The sequence below is a fragment of the Cervus elaphus genome, chromosome 30, assembly GCF_910594005.1.
Source record: "Cervus elaphus chromosome 30, mCerEla1.1, whole genome shotgun sequence".
NCBI lineage: Eukaryota > Metazoa > Chordata > Mammalia > Artiodactyla > Cervidae > Cervus > Cervus elaphus.
In genome coordinates this window covers 16,715,200-16,741,017 of record NC_057844.1, presented here as the reverse complement: position 1 = coordinate 16,741,017, position 25,818 = coordinate 16,715,200, and the positions used below count along the sequence as shown (strand labels likewise).

Sequence of the window (25,818 nt, the reverse complement as noted above, 5' to 3'; positions counted from 1 at the left end):
CTTCTAAGTCCCTGAGCTCCCCTGCCAACTAATGAGCTGAACTGGATGGCGAGAAAGAGTCAGCTTGGAACAAAATGAAATATGAGCTGCAGATAATCCACAGGCAGATAATTGAGCTTCAGTTGCACACAGAGGGGGCAGGAACCCCTGGGTGGACTCAGTTCCCCTGCTCGGAAGCCGGATTCCCAAGGATCGAAACCCAGCTTCACTACTGCTAACCCCAAAGTCTTGACAGACCCTTATCCCTTCTGCTGCTCTAGTTTCCTGGGATGCAAATTGCTAGTGATAACGGTTCCCACGTCCTGGAGCCCAGAGGGGGATTCAGTGAGGTGATGCATATAAGGCGCTTTCCACAGGTCCTCGGCAGATATCTGCCAGAACAATTAAGTGGGGGCACACCCCTGCCTGATTTGCATCCATATAATACTTTCTTCCAGATGGATTTCACTGTTTAAGACACATTCTAACATCTCCTTCACATCCTCCAGTTGAGGGGCAGGTTCCAACTTTCTCATCTTACAGTCACGGAAATGAAGACCTGGAAAAAAACGAAAAGAGTTGCTTCTGGTTTTGGAAGGAGTAGAAGAATTGGAACCACACTGCATTTCTGCAGGAGTCTTGATGGCTACCCACTCCCCATCACACATGGTGGGCAGAGGGGGTGGTGGTGGGGTTTCCACTCTACACCTCGGTTCCTTTCTCAGCCCTCACAAGGACATTTAAGTTTCACTTTGAGATCTGTCTGCAAAGATTTGTGACGATTAGCCAGGAAATTACTGTTAACTGCTTGGCCAAGTTCAATTGCTGTGGATATGCCAAGTTCCGGTAATGAGGAGAAACTGAAGAGACTTTTGCTCACTCTGATTCTTCATCACGAGGCTGGCACATTGGCAGGGCTAGGATCGAGGACTTGTCATTCCTATGTTTTATGGAGGAAGGCCTTCCTGCCATCATCAACTTATCTCCCTTCTGAAATATTCTTGGACGTTAGATTCGTGGAAGAACTTTTTGGCCATGGTGGTATAGGGGAAGGGCTGGGGAGGAGGATAAAGTCCTTCCAAACCTAGCTTCCTGCAAGGAATTTATACAGAGATCAGACCCTTAGAGTCTACATGGATTCTAGCTCCTTCCTCATCTCCACCCAAGCCACCTTCCTTACCCTCTTCACTTCTCCTCCCTCCCATTCTCTCAGCGTGTTCAAGCTCAGTAGCTCAGTGGTGTCTGACTCTTTGCGACCCCATGGACTGTAGCCCACCAAGCTTGTCTGTCCATGGGATTCTCCAGGCAAGAATACTGGAGTGGGTTGCCATGCCTTCCTCCAGGGAATCTTCCCCACCCAGGGATCGAACCCAAGTCTCTTGCATCTCCTGCATTGCAGGGAGATTCTTTACTGCTTCAGCCATCAGGGAAGCACCCCACCCCCACCATTGGGTTTGACATTAACAGAGGAGGATGCAGAAAGGACAGGGTGGCTTGCCCTCAGCTTCTCTTTACAAGACACCACACAGAGCACCACCCTGATCATTCTACAAATCCCTGCCTGACACCTAGGAGCACGCAATCCCATTGCTCAGAAAGTCAGCGCTGAGAAGATGGGGACTATGTTGCCCTGTGTACCTCCCACGGCACATACTAATTGCTTAATATAGATTTCTTGAATGAGTGAGTGAATAAATGAATTTACCATGTGACAGCCCCAAGCTCCGGGAATTGGTGGTGGACAGGGAAGATTGGCGTGTTGTAGCCCATGAGGCTGCAAATAGTCAGACATGACTTAGCAACTGAACAACAAGAAATGTGACAGCAAAACAGCATGGAAATCAACGGACGCTGCTGGAGAGGGTGATATTTGTTCATTTATGTTTTACTACTTAGAACTCGGAGGAGGAAGCTGCTTCTAAATTCTGAACATGAAAACCCAATTAAACTAAATAGTGGGAAATTATAGGCAGCTATAAAAAAGTGAAGAATTTATTAATTAAAGCTAAACTCGCTCCTAAAAAAATGAATTTAAATACTGTGAAAATAAAGAAGATAAACCAACTTCCCCCTCTGTGCTTAAAAATTCCCCCAGTGCTCTGCCTTCCCCTCTTCCCCCTCTGCCCCTCCTAGGAAGCAAGTCCATGTTACCAGGCTCTGCCTGGATATTGGGACCCCACATGACTGACAGATCAAGTCATTATCCTACAGAAGAGGGGAGCGTGTTTTGAAGGTGCCCTTGAAGTTTGTTAAAGAACCAGAGAGTTAAGAGAAAAGTCTGAGACCACTGAGAACCATCTATTTGGTTCCAAAAGAGATGCCCAATAGGATCTAAACTGACAGGAAGAGTGCGTCCAGCCCCTTGCTCCTCAAACTGTGGTCCATGACCCAGCAGCTTTGAAATCCAGGAATCTCAGTCCCACACACGCCTGCTGAGTCAGAGTCTGCTTTTTCACAAGATGCCCAGGTCATTCACTTGCATGCTGCGGTGTTTGAGCTAGACAGGTCTAGCCCCCTCTCAGTGGAGTAGTGAAAGGGGAGTTTTCCTGCTGATGGAACTGCCGGGGATGCTATGGGAGATTCACACACGTGCAGGGCATGCGCTTGCCCTTCTAGACCATTCCCTGAGAGCGAGGGGAATGATGGGGCAATAGAAAGCCAGCCCAGCCCCCTCCCTGGGGTGACCCTAGAGGGGACCCACACTGCAGGTACTGTGCGGGGTTCAACCAGTGTAGCCTGCAGAGGGTCCAGCTGGAGTCTGGGGCCCCGTGATCGCCTTCCCCTTAGGAGATGGAGCGTTTGGGACTCTGGAAGAAAGTGAGGGAAATGGGACCAAAACGGGACCAATGTTAAAATGCAGCCATGGTGAATTCTAGAAAGAAATACAATTGTGGGAACACTTTCAACCACCTTGAAGTATGTCGGACTAATTACCTTAGTGGACACTAATAATCGTGTTCCTTAGAGACGCGTGGTGACTGTAATAACTCAGAGATGAATATTGGATGAAGGAGTTATTAGGGAGTAGCCGGACTGCTCACCCTCCAGGCCCAGCAGGCAGCAATTCTCCTTCCTGCCTTCCCATGTCAGCCCCTTAAGCCTGAAATTTTTATTAAATATGTACCCAGCGACTGGGAGAGCTTTAGAGTCAATAAAACACCTGCCCCTACCTTGCTCAAGGGGATTAACTCCGAGCCGTCAGCAGGGGTGAGGGGGGCCTCACCCCAGAGAGAGGAGACACTTGCAGCTCTTGGCCCACAGCCGGGGGCAGGTCTCCTCCAGTTCTTGGTCCTGCCCCGGTGCTAGTCTCAGTCCTTAGCCCCTAATCTAGACTCAAGAAAGTGCCTTCTGCCCCCAGGACCAAAGGGCTGGCCCTGCCCCATTCCAGGCATGACTGTGCATCCCTTCAATCCTTTCCTCTAATTTCCAGTCTCCCCAGAAGTGTCAGCCATGACCCCATCCTCCAAGCCCAAGGGACATCCACTCCCGTGGATGCCCAGCGCCTGGCCCTGCTGTAACTCCCATCCTTGTCCTCCAATCACCCTAGTTACTAGCATCACAGGCACCCAGATCCACAGAGGAGCAAATGAACACGTGGGAACATAAAAAAAAAAAGTTTTCTGCCTTAAGGACCATACAATATGCCCATTTAACAGTGACCTGGAGACAAGAGCCATCCACACCCATTCCCCAGTCTCCTTTCTTTTTTTAAAAATCTGTTAAGATTCTTTTTTTTTTTTTTTTAATGTATTAATTTATTTCTGGCTGAGCTGGGTCTTCATGGCTGCGCACGGGCTTTCTCTAGTGGCAGCGAGCAGGGTCTACTTACTCTCCAGGTGCGGTGGGTCTCTTGCTGCAGAGCTTGGGCTCCAGGGCACAGGCGCAGTAGTTGTGGCTCACAGGCTTAGTTGCTCTGCAGCGTGTGGGATCTTCCCGGACCGGGGATGGAACCCATGTCCCCTGCATTGGCAGGCAGATTCTTCACCACTGCACTACCAGGGAAGTCCTTCGTTCTTCTTTTCTATTTGTTGCTTGGTTTATGTTTTTTCATGTACAGCATGTGATGAAGTACACAAATCTCTAGTATGTAACCGGACAGATTTTGACAGATACATGCATCCAACTAACCACTAAAACATTTCCAGCAGCACTCCCTCCCAGAGATCCCCTCATGTCTCTTCCTAGCCAATGCGCCCCCACACAAACCTCTCACCATAGGTCAGCTGTACATGCTTTTGAACTTCATACACATGGGATCATTCAGGATGTACTCTTCTGTGTCTAGCTTCTGTTAACCAAGACGTTTCTGAAATGGATCCATATGTGTAGCAGTCTTTCATTGTTTTGTGACAGCTAGATAGCATCCCAGCTTATACAGTAGTGTCTCCATTGAAAGCACACTTAGTGGTTTTTACATTTCTAGCTACTGTGAATTAATCCTTCTATAAATATCCGTATGTATGTTTGCTGATCTTACTTTGCTCACTTCTGTCAGGGGCTCAATGTAACTAAAAGGAGTCTGAGATTTTACTCAACTGATCAGCTCACAAGGTAGCCTACCTGTTTCACTGAGGCAGGCAGAAGACACAACACTCCTCTGTCAGAGATGACAGGCAATTCCTCACTCACAGCAACAGCAGGAGCCAGGATATTTGCATTTTTGCACCAGTTCTTTGAGACTCAATCCCCAAAGAGTAATTAACACAGAGAAGGCCAAATGACACCCACCCACAGTAGGGTGCATTACAAATGCTCAGGGAATTCTAATTTTTTTTAATAATTATTTTTATTGATTTATTTGGCTGTGCCAGGACTTCGTTGTGGCACGTGGGATCTCTGATCATTGCAGCATGCAGGATCCTTAGTTGCAGCACGCAAACTCAGTTGTGGCATGTGGGATCTAGTTCCCTGACCAGGGATCAAACCCGGGCCCCCTGCATTGGGAGCACGGAGTCTTACTGGACCACCAGCAAGTATTCCCAACCAATTTTTTTATAATGGACAATGAGTATGCTTGCCCTTAGTTCTAGAGGGAGCTACAATATCTGAGTCCCAAAGAAAGTGAAAGTCGCTCAGTGGTGTTTGACTCTTTGCAACCCCATATACTATACAGTTAAATAAATAAGCAGGGTGACAATACACAGCGTTGATGTACTCCTTTTCCTATTTGGAACCAGTCTGTTGGTCCATGTCCAGTTCTAACTGTTGCTTCCTGACCTGCATATAGGTTTCTCGAGAGGTGGGTCAGGTGGTCTGGTATTCCCATCTCTTTCAGAATTTTCACAAGCTGGAATCAAGATTGCCGGGAGAAATATAAATAAATTCAGATATACAGATGACACCACCCTTATGGCAGAAAGTGAAGAGGAACTAAAAAGCCTCTTGATGAAAGTGAAAGAGGAGAGTGAAAAAGTTGGCTTAAAGCTCAACATTCAGAAAACTAAGATCATGGTATCTGGTCCCATCACTTCATGGGAAATAGATGGGGAAACAGTGGAAACAGTGTCAGACTTTGTTTTTTTGGGCTCCAAAATCACTGCAGATGGTGACTGCAGCCATGAAATTAAAAGATGCTTACTCCTTGGAAGGAAAGTTATGACCAACCTAGATAGCATATTAAAAAGCAGAGACATTACTTTGCCAACAAAGGTCCGTCTGGTCAAGGCTACGGTTTTTCCAGTGGTCATGTATGGATGTGAGAGTCGGACTGTGAAGAAAGCTGAGCACCAAAAAATTGATGCTTTTGAACTGTGGTGTTGGAGAAGACTCTTGAGAGTCCCTTGGACTGCAAGGAGATCCGACCAGTCCATCCTAAAGGAGATCAGTCCTGGGTGTTCATTGGAAGGACTGATGCTGAAGCTGAAACTCCAGTACTTTGGCCACCTCATGCAAAGAGTTGACTCATTGGAAAAGACCCTGATGCTGGGAGGGATTGGGGGCAGGAGGAGAAGGGGATGACAGAGGATGAGATGGCTGGATGGCATCACCGACTCAATGGACATGAGTTTGAGTAAACTCCAGGAGTCGGTGATGGACAGGGAGGCCTGGCGTGCTGTGATTCATGGGGTCTCAAAGAGTCGGACATGACTGAGCGACTGAACTGAACTGAACTGATACTATACAGTCCATGGAATTCTCCAGGCCAGAATACTGGAGTGGGTAGTCTTTCCCTTCTACAGGGGATCTTCCCAACCCAAGGATCGAACCCAGGTCTCCCACATTGCAGGTGGATTCTTTACCAACTGAGCTATCAGGGAAGCCCCATCTGAGTCCCAAGGCTGTAAGCAAATCTGTCTTTTGCTCCAGAGGGAAATACTCTCTATCTCAAGGTTGTTCAGTATACAAACATCCATGAAAACATAGTCTGAAACAAAGGGCACTGAATGCCTGGCTTGCCAGGTATACAGAAATGCAAGAGTTCAACAGAGAACTGTTTCCCAACAGATGAATGCTAAGGGGTAGAGGTGCTGAGTCAAAGTGGCTGTCTTGTATTGAGCTGTAGCAGATACTGCCCCAAAAGTGGCCCAACGTGACTGTACCAATTTATACTCCCATTGGCAGTGTCTGAGGTTTCACCCACTCCACACACTTGCCCACATGTGGTACTGCTGATCCGTTTCATTCAAGCCATCCCAGTGTGCCCATGCCTTTGTTTATTCAGGAACTCTTCCACATAGCAGATGCCTGAGGTCATTTAAAATGATGGTTCAGATCAACATGAATATTATTGCCTTTACCAAATTTTCATTTGTCAACTATATATTAATAGCCGTATATCAGGTAAACTGTGGGTAGTGCAGGCGTGAGGCTCCAGGAAGCAGATACACAGGGCAATCTTCTCTCAGGAAACATATTTTACAGATGTAGAAAGGGACTTCCTTGGTGGTCCAGTAATTAAGATTTCATGCTTCCAATGTAGGGGTTGTGGGTTTGATTCCTGGTCGAGGGACTAAGATCCCACATGCCTCGTGGTGCAGCCAAAAAAAAAAAAAAGACATAGAAAGGGAGGAAGAGGCTCTCTCAAGCAATGAGAGCCTGTCTTAGGGGAGGGCACTGCCTTACATAACGCCATTTAGGCCTGGCCACCGTGGGTAAGAGACCCTAGGAGAAATGCTCAATCAATGGAGGAGAAAGGGGTGAGCTTCTAAGAAGCTGGGGGGACCAATGCACATCTGCTCATAGAATTGCCTAAACTTTCCAGCACCTTTGCATTGCCCAAAATGCTAGTAGATGATATTTCTCAGCCGCTCAGTCGTGTCTGACTCTTTGCAAACCCATGTACCACAACACGCCAGGCTTCCCTGTCCTTCACCATCTCCCAGAGTATACTCAAACTCATGTCCATTGAGTCAGTGATGCCATCCAACCATCTCATCCTCTGTTGTCCCCTTCTCCTCCTACCCTCAATCTTTCCCAGCATCACAGTCTTTTCCAATGAGTCAGCTCTTCATATCAGGTGGCCAAAGTATTGGAGCTTCAGCTTTAGGCCTTCTAATGAATATTCAGAGTGGATTTCCTTTAGGATTGACTGGTTTGATCTCCTTACTATCCAAGTAGATGATGATAATGAAGATAATAATGATCAGTTATTGAGTACCTCCTATGTTTCAGGCACTAAATTAGGCTCTTTATATGTATTGTGTTACTCTGTACATTGCAACCAGCATCCATTGGCTAGTGATGAGATGAAAATATTGAGTAAAAGGCTTTCTATGAGTGCAAACACTGGTCTGGAATGCGAGCTGTCAGGGAGGTCTGAAGGGGTTCTGGAAAGGTTTTGGTGTTTTTATGATTCCATCCAATCCAGTTATGAGTCTAGAAATTATGTAGAGTGAATTCTCTTAGCTTACATCTTCAGCAGCTAGCTATTCAATAACTGTGATAATAGTGATGATGGCAATAATGATAATAATATCTTCTTACTCTGACCTAGGCACTATACAATGTGTTGGGTTGGCCAGAAAATTCACTTGGATTTTTCTGTAACAGCTTATGGATAAGCCCGAACGAACTTTTTGGCCAACCCAATATTGTGTTTCATTCAGTCCTTAATCCAACCTTCTGAGATATTACAATTCCCATCTTATAAAGGAAGAAGCAAGAATAGACAGGTTAACGAATGAGCCCATGGTCTCAGAGCTTTTAAAAGCAAAGCCAGGATTCATCCCCCAGTGGGTCTGCCTTCAAAAATGTTTTCTTTCTCCCCTGCAGCACTGTCTTTCCATCCACCCTTGGTCAAACGACACACTTCCTATTTTAGGGGCAGGCTTATCGGAAGGCCCAATTTGCTAAAAATGATTATTGGGAATTAAGTGTGCTGTTGGAAGATGGGTGTGTTTTTTTTTTTTTTTTTGGTATGTGAAATGACCTGGTTCCCTGCTCTAGATTTATGCAGCTCTGGTGTTAGCCCAGGGATACTGAGCTGACAATCATTCTGGGAAAGACTAGGCTACATCCACGTCTGGCTGTAGACGCTTCCTGACAGCGAGGCCATTCCCTGTCCCAGTCATCCTAAGGCAAGCCTCAGGGAGGAAACCAGAATTCTGAGCAGAGGTCCTAAGCAAACAGAGAGGAAACCCTTGCTTCTATCATCTTGGACCTGGAAGATTTAGAGGAATGCAGATGTGTAGGCATGAATTCCTCACTGCTGGGAGATTTGGAGACGGACTGGGAGACAGGATGAGATGGGCCTGAAAGTCATTGTTGTTGTTATTTAGTCGCTCAGTTGTGTCTGACTCTTTTGTGATCCCACAGACTGTACACACCACTCCCCTAGGCTCCTCTGTCCATGTGATTTCCCAGGCAAGAATACTGCAGTGGGTTGCCATTTCTTTCTCCAGGTGATCTTCCTGACCCAGATGGAAAAGGTTAAGACCCAAAGGAATGTAACCATTCATTCAAAAACAAAAAAAACAAACAAAAACAGTTATTGCGCCCTTTAAGGTACCTGATAATGTTCTAGAGATACAATAGTGAACACAGGCAAATTCCTAGTCCCAAGAAACTTACATTGCAGTAGGGAAGACTCAGTTTAGTTCAGTTCAATTCTGTCACTCAGTCATGTCCGACTCTTTCCTGACGATATACAAAAAAATGTATGACCTACAGATACTATAATATATAGTTGTATAGAACTGAAAATACTAGGAAGTGAACTAAAGCAGAGTAAGGGGATTGAGAGGGTTTCTTTAACAGTTAAGTGAAGGACAGCCTCAGAGTACAGGCAGTTGTGGAACAGAGATGTGAATGAAGTGTGACAGTGAGCCATGTGGGTATGTGGGATTGTTTCAAGTAAGGGGAATAGACAGTGCAAAATCCCTGGGGCAAGTGTGTGGATAGCATGTTCAAAAAAACAGTAAGAGGTCTATGTGCTTAGGCTGAGTAACAAATAGGATGCAGAGGAAAAAAAAAGATGATGCAGAGAATGTGGGGTTTTGTTCTTTGTAGTTGATTTACAATGTTGTGTTAGTTTCAGATTTACAGCAAAGTGAATCAGTTATGCATATAAGAATATATATATATATATATATATACACATATACATATACATATATATCTATACATTCCTTTTCACATTCTTTTCCATTGTAGGTTGTTGTGAGTATTGAATATAGTTCCCTGTGCTATATAGCAGGTCCTGGCTGTTTATCTATTTTATATACAGTAGTATGTATCTGTTAATCCCAAATTCCCAGTTTATCCCTCCTCCTCTCTTTCCCCTTTGGTAACCATAAGTTTGTCTTCTATGTCGTGGGTCTATTTCTGTTTTATAAATAAGTTCATTCATATCACTTTTTTAGATTGCATATATGCTTGATATATTTGTTTTTGTCTGACTTCCCTTATTGTAATATTTGGCTCCATCTATGTTGTTGCAGATGGCATTAATTCATTTTTTATAACTGAGTAATATTCCATTATATATATATAATGTGTTTATATATATGTATATAACACCACGTCTTTTTAATCCATTCATCTGTCTACATACATTTAAGTTGCTTCCATGTAATGGCTATTGTAAACAGTGATGTTATGAACACTGGGCTACAGGTATCTTTTTGAATTAGAGTTTTCATCTTTTCTGGATATATGCCCTAGAGCAAGATGGCTGAATCCTATGGGAGCTCTATTTTTAGTTTTTAAAGGAATCTCCATACTGTTTCCATAGTGGCTGCACCAATTTAAATTCTGAGAATGTAGGAGGCTCCCTTTTCTCCACACCCTCTCCAGCATTTATTATTTGTAGACTTTTTTGATGATGGCCATTCTGACCAATGTGATTTCACTGTTTGATTTGCATTTCTCTAAGAATTCGTGAGGCTGAACATTTTTGCATGTGCTTACTGGCCACCTGTACCTCTTCTAGAGTGTGTTGGCTCTTGATGGCACACATAGGAGTTTGTGCTTCATTCTGACAGTGATGGAAGACCATTACAAGATTTTGTGATAAAAGTTACAGTCTCTATGAGGCCAAGAATGGATGCAGGAAGACTTGTGTATTCATTTCTTAGGGCTGCCATGCAAATTACTATAAATTTGGTGGCTCAAAATACTAAAAATTTATTTTCAATGGTTCTAGAGGCCAAAGGGCTAAAATCAAGTTGTCAACAGGCCCATGCTCCCTCTGCAGGCTCTAGGAGAGAATCCTTCCTTGCATCTTCTGGTTCTGATGCTCCAGGTGTTCCTTGGCTTGCAGCAGCACCACTCCAACCTCCACCTCCATCTTTACATGGCTTTCTCTTCTGTGTCTATGTCTTCTCCTCTTCTGTCTCTCCTAAGAAGACTTGTCATTGGATTTAGGGCCTCTCTGGATAATCCAGGGTGACCTCTTGAAATCCTTCATTTATTTAGATCTGCAAAGACCCGTTTCTCACATAAAGTCACATTTACAGTTCTAGGGGTTAGGATGTAGACATATCTTTTGGGGGTCACCTTTCAAATCAATGCAACTAGTTACGAGGCTGTCACATTAGCCCAGAAAGGCGGTGAGGCTGACTTGCCTTAGATTGGCAGCAGCCAGGTGGTGAGGAGTGGCTGGACTGTATTAGGGTGAGAGCTCAACAGGGAGGAGTCACTCATTCAGCATCTCCAGGGATATTTCTTGGGTACCAACCATGTTGCAAGCTCTGCCAGCACTGAGGATACAGCAGGCAAGAAAAGATGCAATGCTCAGGGACCTGCGTTCACATCACAGTCCTGCAGCAAACCTGGATGTTCAGTGTATCGTGTGTCACAAAGGAACACAGGGCGGACAGACCTGCCCTGGTCAGCACAGAACACTGCAAGGAGGAATGCAACTTAGCCAGGCCAAAGGGTGCCTTGTAGGTGAGCGATGGGGAGGGTGGCGAGTTCAGCTGGAGAGAAATGAATTTATGGACTGCCTGGTCAAGATGTCTTTAAAGAATCACACACACAAGGGTGGCATGAGGTCTTGGGGCGGCCTGGCCATGAACATGTCTCAGACCGCCCAGGACTAACTGCCACCCACTCATGGCCTGCCAACACAGGTGCTGCTGAAGTTTGCATTTGCATATGTAACCATTTTTAGCAACCCACTCCCTCTCTTAAGCTGACAGCCCTGATCCTACCATAGCAACACCAGGCACACGAGCAAAACCGTTGCTCACAACCTGAGGTTGTTCAGATTGGCTGAGATTGTGTTCCTAGCATGCTAGGCCCTGCCCTTGAGTCACCCCGGGGTCCTGACGTCATCCCATGGCGAGGCTTACAGTCTTTAGGTAATTAAATCTTAACCTATAAACGGCTCCCTAGAGGCCCAGCGATTCACTTGCCGGCAGCAGATATAAAAGTCTGATGACTCGAAAAGGTGCTTTTAAGGAAAGGTCTTTCGTCTATAAGACTCATAAAACTCATTAGTATGCTCAAAACCCCATGAATGAAAGACAGAGGCGGAGAGGAAACAGCGATTCCTCCGCCGCCGGTGCGGGACTCCTCCGCCACGTGGGTGCCGGACTCCTCCGCCAAGTGGGAGCGGGACTCCTCCGCCATTGGTGCGGCACTCCTCTGCCAAGTGGGTGCCGAACTCCTCCGCGGCGTGGTTTGACCGCAGACCCGCCCCTAACGTTCGGGGGACTGAAGTGCCGGCGGAGGCGCACACGCTGCCTGTCTGTACACTTCGAAGCAAGAGATCAAGGGACGCGACTCTTCGAATACGTCGTACCCTCCTGCTTTAATAACCAGCCCTTCGCGATGATGCGGAGACCGCAGCCACCGGCCAGCAGCCTGTCTCACTTTCTTCTTACTGAGGCTCCGTCTCACGTTGTGATGAGTCCCAAGGCAGAGGCAAGTGGACACCCCCGGCCTACCCGGCCAAGCTCTTGACTACTCCCCTACTCGCCACACCTCACGTCTACCGTTGCCCGCCTTCTGGGTACTGGATCCTAGAAATAGCTCAGGCTCCTGGAAGCTGAGTCAAGGGTCCTTGGGTAGGGAATTCTAGGACCCCCGTTTCCTGGAGTGCGGACTAGAAGGGCCAGTTCAGGCCGCGGGGGTACAACCCAAGTAGGCCCTCATCCTCTTAGGGGAGGGCGCAGCTGGGGGCGGGCCTGTAATCTTGGGTTGAAGTTACCTCCTGGTGATTGTTGACAGAAAACGAATGAGGCGGTATGGGGGCATCCAGCCTTGTGTTAGGTCACTGGTTCCAGCGGGGCAAGTGGGTCCAGATCAATCTAACAGGTGGGCGATTTCCCAGGTTGGTCCAGCAGACCGTCCCCCAGATGGTAAGAAATCATCTGCTATGTATAAAGAGGATGCTGAGACTCGGGGAGTAATCTCTGTAAAAAGCAAACAGAGTGGCTAACTGGCAGGAGAAGTTGCTTCTTTAACGCTGTTATTGTACTTCCTGTAATGGCAGCTGGACACGAACCCGTGCCTGGACGTGAATCAGGTCCAAGTGTCCCATCACTGCCGAGTTCTGGGGGAGGAACTACCGGGAGACCAAGCTGATGAGCCCACAGCTGTCAACTCATGCTGACCCACGTGCACATACATATATACCCACATATTTCTACAGGAAGGAAGGGTAGAGGACAGAGCCTCTGACCGAAGGCCAGCAGCCTTTGCGTGGATAGGCTCTAGATATGAACCACTCATTCATCCACTCATTCATCCATCCAATCAAGCAGCAAATACTGAGAGTCTAGGACTCCAGACACTGCACAGTGCTAGCTTTGCCTATCACCGGACCAGGCGGGGGCAAAGTCAACACAATCCCTACCCTCTTCGTCTTCCAAGCTACCTAAGGCGAGAAAGCCACCCGCCCTGTGATTTTCCAAATAAGTTTAAATAAATGCAGTAGTGAACTGTATAGACAGATCTTAACTGCTGCTTGACTTCGCAGGTCAGGGAGGGAGGGAGCATCTCTTGTCTTACTAGGGCAGATGGTCTCAAAGACACAAGACCAGCTGGGACCACGATTGACAACCTGCTGGGCGGCCATGGGCCAGGATCCAGGAACTCAAGAAAGGCCCCGGGTGCTTGAGGACTGAGTTATATTTTTGCTGTCACAGTGTTGTCCACATATTTCTACACAGCCAGGGTCTGGATTTATAAGACAAGCAGCTTGGTCAGGAGATGTCAGAGACCATAGGAACAGTACCTGTGTAGACATCTGTATGGATGCCTTTTGTCCCTTTTCACCCACAGACCTTGGTTTTTAAAAATCGATCCACCCAAATTTTTATCTTCCTCTTTTCACAGTAATAACTCATTTTCCTCTTCTCTAATTAGCATATATGGGGCTTCCTGGATGGCACTAGTAGTAAAGAACCCATCTGCCAATGCAAGAGATGTAAGAGATGCAAGTTCAGTCCCTGGGTTGGGAAGATCCCCTGGAGAAGAGCATGGCAACCCACTCCAGGATTCTTGCCTGGAGAATCCCATGGACAGATGGCTGCAGCCTGTGGGGTTGCAGAGTCGGACATGACTGAAGCAGCTTAGCACGTGCTCACCCATGGCATATATAGCTCAGGACTCAAAGTTTCTGTATATTTGCTAACCATTGTCTCCTTGCTCAATTTACATAACTTTTACTGCCAACAAGAAAAGTTTGTATGTATGTAGTGATCTAACAAGACAAAGATTCTGATATTCTTAGAGATGGCATGAGACCATGGGAAGTCCTTGACTCAGTGGCTAGATTCAGAAATAGTTATGGAACAAACTCCTGGGTTCATCCTTAAAATACAGAATTACTCTGAAATGTTTTAAACAATCTTCATACATCTATTATGCTGATTAACAAACTACTAATTTCACCAATGGAAACCTCTGTGGAAATGTTAATTAGCAGCATCTGGTGTGGATCAGAAATATGGATACTAAGCGAGGCAATTGTAGTCATTATCTCTGAAGTGTGGCCTTTCAGATAAAATGTTAGGTGATCACCTCAAAGTGTGAATTCCTGATTAGGGAATTGACAGCCCCTGGAGTGTAGGTTAAAAATGTACACATTTCTATCACAATCTCTCAACTGAAGCATTTTAAAGAAAATTACAGACATTATCATGCTGCCCACATGAAGATCTCATTCATTCAGTGTTCTAAGTATAACAGTCTGGGGAAAAGCAGCATAACACATTTTTGAAGGAAGACAGTCTAGTGGAAATAAAAGCCCCATCGTTGTTTTCTATCTCAGCATAACTCATTTCTTGACTTTGGTGGAAGTTTTTCCAGAGTCCTCCTGGCTTCGTGTGCACATGCACAGTCATGCTAGGTTTTGATGGGGGGGAGGTGAGAAAATGGAATGGGAAACACTAAACCTTCAGCCTTGACCATCCTTCCCAGAAATAGGGAATTTTTAAACGCTACAGAGTGGGACCTGGAGCGGGTACAATTACTCTTCCATCTTTGCAGACCTGATGCCTGGCTAGGTTCTGGCCATGACTGTTTTCCAGTGTTCTGGTTGTTGTTATTGTTGTTGTTCAGTCTCGAGGTCATGTCCGACTCTCTGTGACCCGGTAGACTGCAGCCCAACAGGCTTCTCTGTCCTCCACTATCTCCCGGAGTTTGCTCAAATTCACGTTCATTGAATTGGTGATACTATCTAGCCATTTCATCCTCTGCCACCCCCTCCTCCTTTTGCTTACACTCTTACCCAGCATCGGGGTCTTTTCCAACATCCTGATACCTGCCCTGAAATATAACTCCTCCCCATCTTCTCTCCTGTGTGTGAAATACATTGATAGCATTGCTGAAAGTACTGAAAGCTTCACTTCATTAACTCTCATAAATAAGGACATGAGCAAACTCAAAACCCATGACTGTCATTTGAAATTGGGTGCAAAACCCACCTTCAGCTGAAATGCCTCCATTAGCATGGCACTGTTCCTGGAATCAGGCAGAAGGACAGAGCAGTCCTCCAGATGAGCTCACAGATCAGAGGGAGCAGAGGCTGGAGAAAGGGTCACATGGTGTTTCCAGGGGCAGGTTTCCTTTTTGGACACCAGGATTTGGAGGGATAGCCATTACCAACCATGGGAGTGTGGCTGATGAAATTAAGGAAGAAGTCTTTAAATTCAATTACACCCTCAGTGGAAATGGTCTCACTAATGCTTGTGGAGAGAATTATACCCAGTCCATAAAGCCTAACATTTCTAAACCTAATTTTGCGAATTATTCTAAAGGTTAATTCAAGATCTCTCTTCCAAATGGCAAGTTAAGGACAGCCAATGGAAGGAAGGCGTCCTCGGACTGACTGAGGGGTTTATCAGCCTGGAAGAGTTCATTAGTTTTAATTAGTGTAATCACTAATGTTGCATTAACAGTTTAGTGAAGGAAAGTAATTACTCACACATCCACTGTATAAGATGGGAAGATTAGAATTCATTTTCCAAAACGATTAGCATTTTGCCAATTAAAAGAATCCTTTCTCCCAGCCAGCGGCCCTGTGACCTCGCTCACCCAGAAGATTGTGTGTGTAAATGAAACATATTTTGCATCAGGAGAAGGAGCAGGAAGAAATGAAGGATTAAGGCTGTGTTTATTCTCAGCTCCTTCCCAGGGCACAGCAAGCGAGCGCAGCAGTCTCTGTGAGTTTAGGACGTGTTTGCATAGTCATTCACTCTGGAATACACCGCTGGCAGCTTTGTTACCCTGCCACAATTAAACAGTGGGAAGGCCAGGGGAAGATGAGGCCAGAAGGAAGGAAGGGGAGAGTCTGGCTGGAACAATCATGGCTCGAGTCCAGGGATTGGACAAGTGCCAGGACTCCACTGTGGTCCCATCTTGAGTGCACGCTCTACCGCTGGGCTTGGGGCATCGCACTGCCCAAGGGGGCTCCCTAAAGCCCTTGGGCCCTCCTCCCAATTGCCCCAAGTGCTGGGTGCCACCTCTGTGCCCACTCTTTGGCAACATGGTCCGACGGCTCTCCCGCCCTGCTCCTTGCCATCTCTGCCAGATCCCCTAGCAACAGCCACTTGGAATTTCTCATTTCTTAAACATCCCATGTTCTTTCAGATCCGGCTCCTTGGAACCTGCTACTCACAAACCTTTTGCCCGTTTTGTTAGAGCATCACCCTCCTGCCTCACCGAGGGTAGACAGCACTTCGCACTGACCAGGACAGCTGCTGCCCCCACTCTGCACGCTCAGAGCCCCTCCCGGCATCCTGCATCCTTGCACTGTGTTATGTTACACTAATCACAGTGAACCGCTGAGACGGGAGCAGGGATCCTACCCTGTTCAGTATTCTCAGCCCGGGCCCAGGGGCTGCATGTGTCAGCTGGTGTATACATTTTCGTCAGATGGCTTAATGATTGTGGACAGGTATCAGCCCTCCCTACCTCCCCCTCATCGGCCTTATCAAAGCTCAGCCAAGGAAGCCCAGAGTGGTCGGATCAAGGAACATCACAGAGGAGGGAACAGAGACATCTGCATGCAGGTGGACACTGCCTCTTCACAAGCGCATTTCCAGAGGGAGCTGACCCTGGCTGAGTGCATCTCCCGGGCTTCCTTCTGAGTGCATTCAGCCAACAGGAGGCACCGGCAGGGGGCTGGGGGGAGGGAAGAAAGGCAGGCCGTGCTGCTGCTTCCTGACTCCCTCCTTACTTTGATTTTATATCAGTACTGCGTGTGTGCTTGCTAAGTCGCTTCAGTCGTGTCCAACTCTTTGTAACCCTATGGACGGTAGCCCACCAGGCTCCTCTGTCCATGGGATTCTCCAGGCAAGAATACGGGAGTGGGTGGCCATGCCCTTCTCCAGGGGATCTTCCCAACCCAGGGATGGAATCTGCATCTCTTAACGTGTCCCTGCATCGGCAGGTGGGTTCTTTACCACTAGTGCCACCTAGGAAGCCTGGTGGTGAGCCCCTGGTAAGTTGTTCTTTAACAATGAGTCTAAAGCAGGACAGATGTGTGCCTGGTGGAGCCAAGTCCCAGGAGTCACAGCGGAGACTCCCGCCCTGGGGACCGCAGTCCAGCTGCACACAGTCAGCTCTGCGTGCCGTGGTGGTTTTACAACCATGAAGGGCATCTCAGATAGTACCACCCCTGGCAGCACTGGAAGGACAAACGGGTATTTACCGAAATTTTGTTCTAAAAATAACACTAATGATAAAATAGGGCGGGGGGGGGGGGGAATCCATTGACCTCCAGACCCTGCAGAAAAATATCAACAATATCAGAAAAGAACAGAAAAATTGATTTCTTTGTTCCTTATGACCATCATAATGCATGCTATTCAAAGAGGGAAATTGCCTGTTTGAGTATCTTATTAAAGAATCAGAAAGGCATAAATATTGCATTTTCTTGGACTGAGTCTTCAGGATGTCAACCACTCAAGACATCCACCACGTCCCTCATTTTTTTAAGTTGTTTTTGTGTTTTTTTTTTTTATAATATACTAATACATTTGGAAAATCTCTTCTTGCAGGAGGAATCTTTTGAAGGAGGTTCTGTTTTCAATTGGGTAAATTTACATTCTGTCCTGAAATGACACACAGATGTACAATGTTTCAGCATCTAAATTTGGCAAAATATGCAAAACAAGGAATTCAGTCTCATTAACCTATTTGTCAAAACAGATAATAACAAGTGTTGACAAGGACATGGAGAAATCAGAACCCTCTTACTTGGCTGATGGGAATGTAAAATGGTGCTGCCATTTCAGAGAACAGTCTGGTGGTTCTATTTTTTTTTTTTTTTCCTTTTTACGAAATAAAGCTTTCTCTACCTGTATCGGTTGGAGAGGGAAAGGGCAACCCACTCCAGGATTCTTGCCTGGAAAATCCCATGGACACAGGAGCCTGGCGGGCTACAGTCCACGGGGTCTCAAAGAGTCAGACATGACTGAGCGACCATGTGTCATCACCTGTATTGGAGAGTTTGCTTTCCACACGCTGAACCTGGGGGTTGGGGGGTGTTGGGGGGGTGGTCCTCAGCCAGAGAGACTGATCTCACAGCCACTAACCCACTAAGTCTCTGTCTCTCTCTCACAGTATGTGTCCAGCCGACACACCGTCACTCAGAGCGCCCCGGAGCCCAGCAGCTACGCCCCTCACCACCCTCCCCACCACCACTGCCAGCACCGCTGCCAGCACCAGCCCCATCACCGCCTCTGCCACCACGCCCGGCCCCACCACCTGCACCACCCGGAGGCGGGGCTGCACGCCGCCCGGGTGATGCCCTGCCTGTGCCCCTTGTTCTCCTGCCAGTGGGAAGGCCGCCTGGAGGTGGTGGTGCCCCACCTGCGGCAGATGCACAGAGTGGACATCCTCCAGGGGGCCGACATCGTCTTCCTGGCCACGGACATGCACCTCCCGGCGCCGGCCGACTGGCTCATCATCCACTCCTGCTTCGGCCACCACTTCCTGCTGGTGCTCAGGAAACAGGAGAGGTATGCAGGGCACCCCCAGTTCTTCGCCACCATGATGCTGATCGGGACCCCCACCCAGGCTGACGGCTTCACCTATCGCCTGGAGCTCAACAGAAACCACCGGTGTCTCAAGTGGGAGGCCACGCCCCGGTCTGTCCTGGAGTGCGTGGACTCGGTCATCACCAACGGGGACTGCCTCGTCATCAACACCTCCCTGGCCCAGCACTTCTCTGACAACGGCAGCCTGGCCATCGGGATCGCCATCTCCGCGGCCGCGGAGATCTGCTCCTCGGAGGCTGAGATATGACACGGAGGCCACCGGACGCTCACGTGTGGCCACCCCTCCCCCGAGAAACTCTGCCTGGGCCCTCAGATCTCTGCCTGCCAGGACTCCGGGCTCCTTTCTATTCTCCCTCCTCCCCTCCTTCCTTTCTTTTTTTTGTCTCAGGTACTTTGTGGTATTTGGTATCTGTCTGCCATGGGCATTATATTATGTAAACATCCTGTGATTCAAGACCTTGGTGTGACGTTTGTCCTCATTTGTTGGTGTAGTTTTACAGAACGCTTCTTAACCGGATTCCATCAGAATGGTGATTGCTTGCCACCCTCAGTTCCCTTCTCTCCTGCTGCTCCAATGAGCAACAGTCACCGAGGTCACGAGGCAGACTCTTGGGGTTGAAAGGAGACTAGTGTCCGCATCATTTCCCCCTCCTCCTTTCAGTCTGTTTCAGAGTGAGCTAACTCCGAAGGGTGTGGAGACAGCAGATTATGGAAGAGGACCTGGCCAGCTCAGGGGTGGGTATTGCAGACCAGCTAGACACAACTCTGCCACTTTCCCAGGAGCCTCAGGGGCCACGCTGCTTAGACACGAGACAGTGTCTCCTCCAGGGTGTGGGGCTGGAGGTACCATCATGCCATGTGTCCTCTGGGTTGATCCTGGGGTTCAGGGGAGCAGGCAAGAGGTTGAACCCTCTCTTGGCAGGCAGGCTGCTGTGAGCTTGCCCTCAGCCCGGGCCATTTTTTCCTTCCCTGAAATCAAAGGCCTCAAGGGTTTGGTGCTTTCTAGAAAACTTTGCCCTTCATTGAGCAAGTCCTGGAAAAGAATGGGCAAGACGCAGGGGAAGAGAAGCAGCCAAAAAAAGCAAAGGATAAAATTAATCTCCTACCTTTGGGAGGGCATTCTCCCCAGAGACAGCTTTATTATCAAGTTATAAAATCCATCAGTGTTTTCCCTCGGGGTGGAGCGCTTTTGTATCCAGCAAAGATTCCTCTGTGCTCTCGACAGTTCAGAACCAGAACCATGACTCAGCAGCAGACACAAGGAACTTGGAGGGTGCACCTGGTCCTCTGGCCCGGAGGCCTGGCCCCATCACTCAGACACCTGGGAGGGTCCTCTTTCCTTTCCTTACTTCTAAAATGCCCCGGTGGTCCAGTGGTTAAGACTCTGCGCTTCCAATGATGGAAGCGCGGGTTCGATTCCTGGTCAGGAAACTAAGATCCGACAAGCCACATGATGCAGCTGAAAAAATAAATACATAAAACATGCCAAGGGCCCCATTCAGCACACAGATGCTATCACTGGTCAGTCTGCATCCACCATTCTGCTGCAGGGTGAATGAAGAGGCCACAAAAATCCACATTGCCTGCAGGTGTAGATGGCTTTCTCTTAATTCAGCTGTCAGAACAACAAGCCAACATCTTGTTGTGGAAGTCTCGGGTTTTTGAAGAAAGTAAGCTCATTTAGTCAACGTCGTCTCTTCTAATGGAGCTGAACACCTGTAAATCTTCCCAGGAGGTCCTCTCTTACCTCCTTTTGTCATTTTTGTCCTCTCCTTGGCCACTCCCCATCCGCACCAGAAGCATGGGACCCCCAAGCCCCACACAACGCTCACTAGTGGACCTCTCGCCAACCAGACATTGCTCTCAGCCCCGTTGCCTTACCTCGGCCATCTCGGCTGGGTCCTGGCAGGCCTCCCACTGAGGACTTAGTTTCAGGCAGCCTGCCCTGGCTGGGCATCAGCCATCTTTTCTCAGCCAAAAATAACTGATCCTGAAACACAAGAGCAACCTTCCCTTCCCCCAACAATCCTGTGGCCACCTGTGCTGTCCACCTCCAGCTCCAGCTCCAGAAGGGCGATGCCAGCCCATGGAGGAGTGCATAACACAGCCCCTCTACTTAGTAACCGCTTGGGGCCTGGGAGCTGGGGTTTCATTCTCTAAGAGCCCTAAGGAGGCTAATAAACATCGTGTTACTGATGGAGGCAGACGCCAGCTCTGCAGCCCCAAGGAAAGAGCTGTGGGTTCCTTTCTCTCAGCACCGTCACAGCATCCTATAAGGTGCCAGCATCTCCCGCCAAGAACAGAACAAGCCGAGACCGGTTGGCTCATGTGGGGAGAGACTGGCTCCTTCCTTTACCCCCAGGCCCTTCCCCAGAACCTAAGACCCTCCCCACTTGACTGTAAGTCTGTTGTCTCCGGAAGCTGCATTCCTTCTCTGGTTCCTGGTTCTCCACCACTTTGAAACATTTGTGTAGCATCACAGGTGCCCAAGATAAACAAACCAAACCTCAGCAAGAGTCTAATTACTGTCCACAGGGCCTTAGGGCTCCTGCAGACATCATCTCTGCCTTCCTGTAGTGCCAAGTTACATGAGCCAAACTGAGAATAACTTTAGGTTATTATTAGTGCACACAAGACTGTATTATGAATAAGTGCGCCCAGACAGGAACTGATATTTTTGGTTCCCAGCAACGTTTTAGACTAAAGGGTAGAGATGTGTTATTGTCATCCATCTATGATGGTCCCAAGAAGGCCTTGTCTCTACAGCTATGTGTGAAGAATGGAAGAAAAGGGAGCAAACTAAAAACTAGGAGCAGGGATAGAAAATGGTACCAACAAGGTGTGCTGTGTTGAGCTTTATCATCACAAAGTTGCTCCCTCATTTGATTCTTGGGTGAATTCTCATCAGTATCTTTAATACATTAAGAAACATAGAAGTTCGAAGACATGAAATGACCTTCCCAAGGTCACAACCATGACTTGAACCTGGCCCACTAACTACAGAGAGTCAGCATGTTCCCACCTCATCTGTGGATTGTGGGCCCCAGGGTCCACTGGGTCTTGGTTCTGGGACACCTGGGGAGCAGGGAAACAGAGTGTGAAGTGGCTTTGATTTTAGAGGCATCTCAGCTCAAAGAAGTGGTCAACCTGGAAGTGTGGGGAGGGACATAGTGGGGAGGGGGAACCAAAGAGTGGGGTCTTCAGTGGCTTTAGGCCCCCCCTCTGTGTCCCATCACCCACTGTAGGCTCCTCATTTTTAGATTCCCAGGAGTCAGCTCAACGTAGAGCCCTGGGATCTGACTGCCACTTGCGCACCTAGGTGCAAACTTATTACCCACTGTCTAAAGAGTACAGTCAGCCCTCTATATCTTCAGGGGTCTGGGTCAGGATAACCCCCCACCCTCCCCCCTCCACCAATCTGCAGATACCAAAATCGATGGATGCTCAAGTCCCTCATATAAAATGGCTCAGTACAGTCAAGTCAGAACCCATGGATGTGGGGGACCAGTTTTATTTGCATTTTAAAGTAGGCCTAGGACGACTGCAGCCCTTCACAGCAAGAAATGAGTTACCAGCATGTGAACCTCAAGCAGGAAGTATGGTGAGAAGGACATCCCAGCCTCGAGGCTGAGTTTACATAAATGGTCCGTTTATAATGGAGTCGGATCATGTAAGGAAGATTGCCTTAATTATCTTTCTCTCCATGAATTTGCATCTAGGATAGATCCCATCACCACCTGTGGAGATTGTGGACCTTTTAGAAATGGATCAGGTTAATCACAACGGTACTCACGGCTACCACTTATTGAGGTTTTATTATGTAACTTAGTGGGCTAAGTACTTTGAGCATATTCCCTCAATTAATCCCTATTACAACTGTATGAGGGCTTCCCAGGTGGGACCAGTGGTAAAGAGCCCACCTGCCAATGCAGAAAATGTAAGAGCCACCAGTTTAATCCCTGGGTCAGGAAGATCCCCTGGAGAAGGAAATGGCAGCCCACTCCAGTATTCTTGTCTGGAGAATCCCATGGACAGAGAAGCCTAGCATGCTACAGTCTGCAGGGTCGCAAAAGGTCAGACATGACTGAAGCGACTTAGCACGCACACACACAACCTTATAAAGCAGGTACTATTATTTCTCCCATAAGAAACCTAAGCAAAGAGGGGTTAGACACTGTCTAAGGTCACGCAGCTAGCAGACGGTATAGTGGGGACTGGAAGTCTGTGTCTTGCTCCAAAGTCCTGGCTTTGGACCAATACCAACTATGTCATTTCTAGGACTTTCTGGACCCACGGCTCAGAAGGGCCAGGCATAAAGTCTGAATGGCATAGAGGCCTTTTAGTACTTTAGTATTAAATACACCCTTTCATTTCTTCCTTTACTCCATCTTTTCCCAGACCAAGACAGAGTGGTATATTAGAGCTGGCTTATTTAACAGTTGTTAACAGTTGTTTTGTTAATTGTTGTTAACAATTTAACAGTTGTTAAATTTTTTAGGAATTTTACAAACTGTTAAGCATAGCTATGATTAAAAATTAAATTATATAAATTTACAGTTAAGTTCTATTAAAACGAAAGTAATAAATACTCGAAACTCATCACTTCCTAACTATTTCACTACTCTTATTTTCTATGCTCTTGAGATTATTTACCTTGATCATGTATGTACGGTGAACATTCTATATAAAGATGTGCTACCATTCGCATGTTTGGTGATCTCATGGGAACAGCTTGAAACTGGCTGTGGTGGCAGTGTTTACACCATGGAAATTGGCAATGCTATAAGCCAAGGTGTTTCCCATTTGAAGAACTAATCATTAAACATTTACCTGCATTACCACTGCATGGACAGTTCTGATGCATACATCAGGATAGGGAAAGGGGATTTTGGAAGGAGAAATAAGATCCCAGTGGCCACAGTGACAGGACAGAAATGATAGCCAAGCCAGCCAAATAGCAAATTATTGGGAAGATGCAAATTGTTTTGGAGAAGGGAGTCTGAGGCTTTAAAGCAGCTTCCAGGGCATTCCTTTCTGTATTCCAGATCCTTCCCTATTATAGTTAGTATGGAAAGTTCTATCTGATGACTTTCATGGAAAAATTATGGCTCACAAAACCAGCCTGTTGGCAATCCCAGTCCAAAAGGGAAGACCAAACTCTACAAAAGTACAGTCTCTCGTTACTTGTTCTCATTGGTCATCTTTCTTACTCCACATGTAGACCAAAGCCTAAAGAAATATTTCACTTTTCAACAAGAGATTGGAAATATCCAACATCTGAGAATGACACAGTGGGCAGTGACTATAACATGGCATAACATGTGTGAATGCAAAAACAGGACCCTCTTCCACAAAGCTGAGGGACTGAGAGGGAACAGGTCCAGGGGATGTTACACGAAGAACGGAGTTCAGCACTAATCTAGCTTCATCTGGATACTTCGCTGCAACCCAACAAGGACGCTGTTCACAATTCACAGTCTACCCAGGCCAGCACTCTTTTCACATTTAGGCCTGGTTCCCACTAGGATAAAAGTCACAGTGAAACTCCAGGCTGAGTACCTGGTAAGAGGCAGAATCTCCAAGGCCAACAGTGAATCAGTGATTCTGATCCCAGTGGCTTCGGTGTCAGGGAGAGAAGTGAGGCTTGTTGAAGCTTCTACTTCGGTGCTATTTCTGATGGAAGGGGAAGGGATCATGGTTGGGATGTGAAAGAATCATGCTTCGATTAAAGTTGAGCTACAAACAGCATCAAGAGCAGAGTCTCCTAGCAGATTGTTAGACGTTCAGACGATTTGTTCTGAAGATTTCCTTAAGAATTGCTGAGCTCTCTATTGTGTTAACCTGGAGAACAGCCAGCCAAGAAAAACTTCACTGTTACGAGATCCAAACAATCTGTTGTAGATAAGCGTTGATTTTTTTTCCCCCAAATCAGATTACTACATAGGTTACCTACAAGGCTTAAGAGTTTGCCTTTTCTAATATAGTATAGTATATAGAATACTATATTACAAATATTCCTCTCCCCTTTTTAACCTCTTTTTGGGGTACTGAGATGAGAGAGACAGAAAGGAAATCAAGGATCATTTTACTTGACCTAAATTGATGTTTATGTAATTTTCTAGGCTTTCTTATAATGTTAGAAGAAGCAGGCTTGGAATATCAGTTTATCTCTACCCTGTCTCCCATGAAAAATGTCATTAAATTGCATTTGATATTGTTTCCTTGAACCCTTCAGAGTTGCTTGTTGTTATTGTTTGTTGTTGGATTTTTTTCCTCCCCACAGGGTTCTGTGTGACTTCAGGGAATAGAAATGAAATGCTATACGGGAAAGTGCAATTATCAGAAATTCACCAGCTGCCACATTTGACCTATGTTTCATTATCTTCCTCCCCATTTCATTTTTTTGCCTCCATTTCAAAGTCATAGTTGGATGCAAGGAAGAAAGTATTTCTGAAGGTGAATAAAAGCCCTGGCAACTGATGTACCCCCAGTACTATTTCAGCCTCTGGTGCTGCCTTGAGAAGAGGGACCACAGCCTCCCCCGATGGCCTTCACTGCCCATCCGCTTCCTCCCAGCGCCCCTTATCTGAGCTCTCCCCTGCCTCTGACAACAGGGTCCCTTAAATTTACTTCTGGGCCTATCAGATCAGTTGTCAAGGGAGACTTCATGGTTTAATTCTTTAATTTCAGGCCACTGTTAGTTACGCGCAAGATCAGGATTGAGCAAGAATTTTAATCCGATTGCCTGTCAATTCATCTTAACCTCCATCTTCTTCCTTATGTCCTTCTTCCCAGAACCTGTTTCCTGCTCTCACAAAGGCTTATAGAGAGCGCCTTGAATTGAGCTGAGTGATCAAAACTGACCGCAGGACCAGCAGGAATATTCATGAGTCACGTTAGTTGTCAGGCCATGGCCTCTCTTGGAATGGTTCTGCACCCTATGGTG

General features: G+C 47.0%; 1 protein-coding gene across 2 annotated transcripts in view; it reads left to right on the top strand.

Moving 5' to 3' along the window:
• Window positions 1–19,321, top strand: part of SIAH3 (siah E3 ubiquitin protein ligase family member 3) — a 70,363-nt gene extending 51,042 nt beyond the window's left edge. The window contains exons 1-2 of one of the 2 annotated variants that reach the window (XM_043892446.1): window positions 11,943–12,285; window positions 18,436–19,321. In XM_043892446.1, the coding sequence (XP_043748381.1) occupies window positions 12,193–12,285; window positions 18,436–19,119 (777 nt within the window). In that variant the 5' untranslated portion in view covers window positions 11,943–12,192 and the 3' untranslated portion in view covers window positions 19,120–19,321. Of the gene's footprint in view, window positions 1–11,942; window positions 12,286–18,435 lie in introns of those variants that run through there. The other variant, XM_043892445.1, reaches the window with a different exon arrangement.
• Window positions 19,322–25,818: the final 6,497 nt, after the last annotated feature.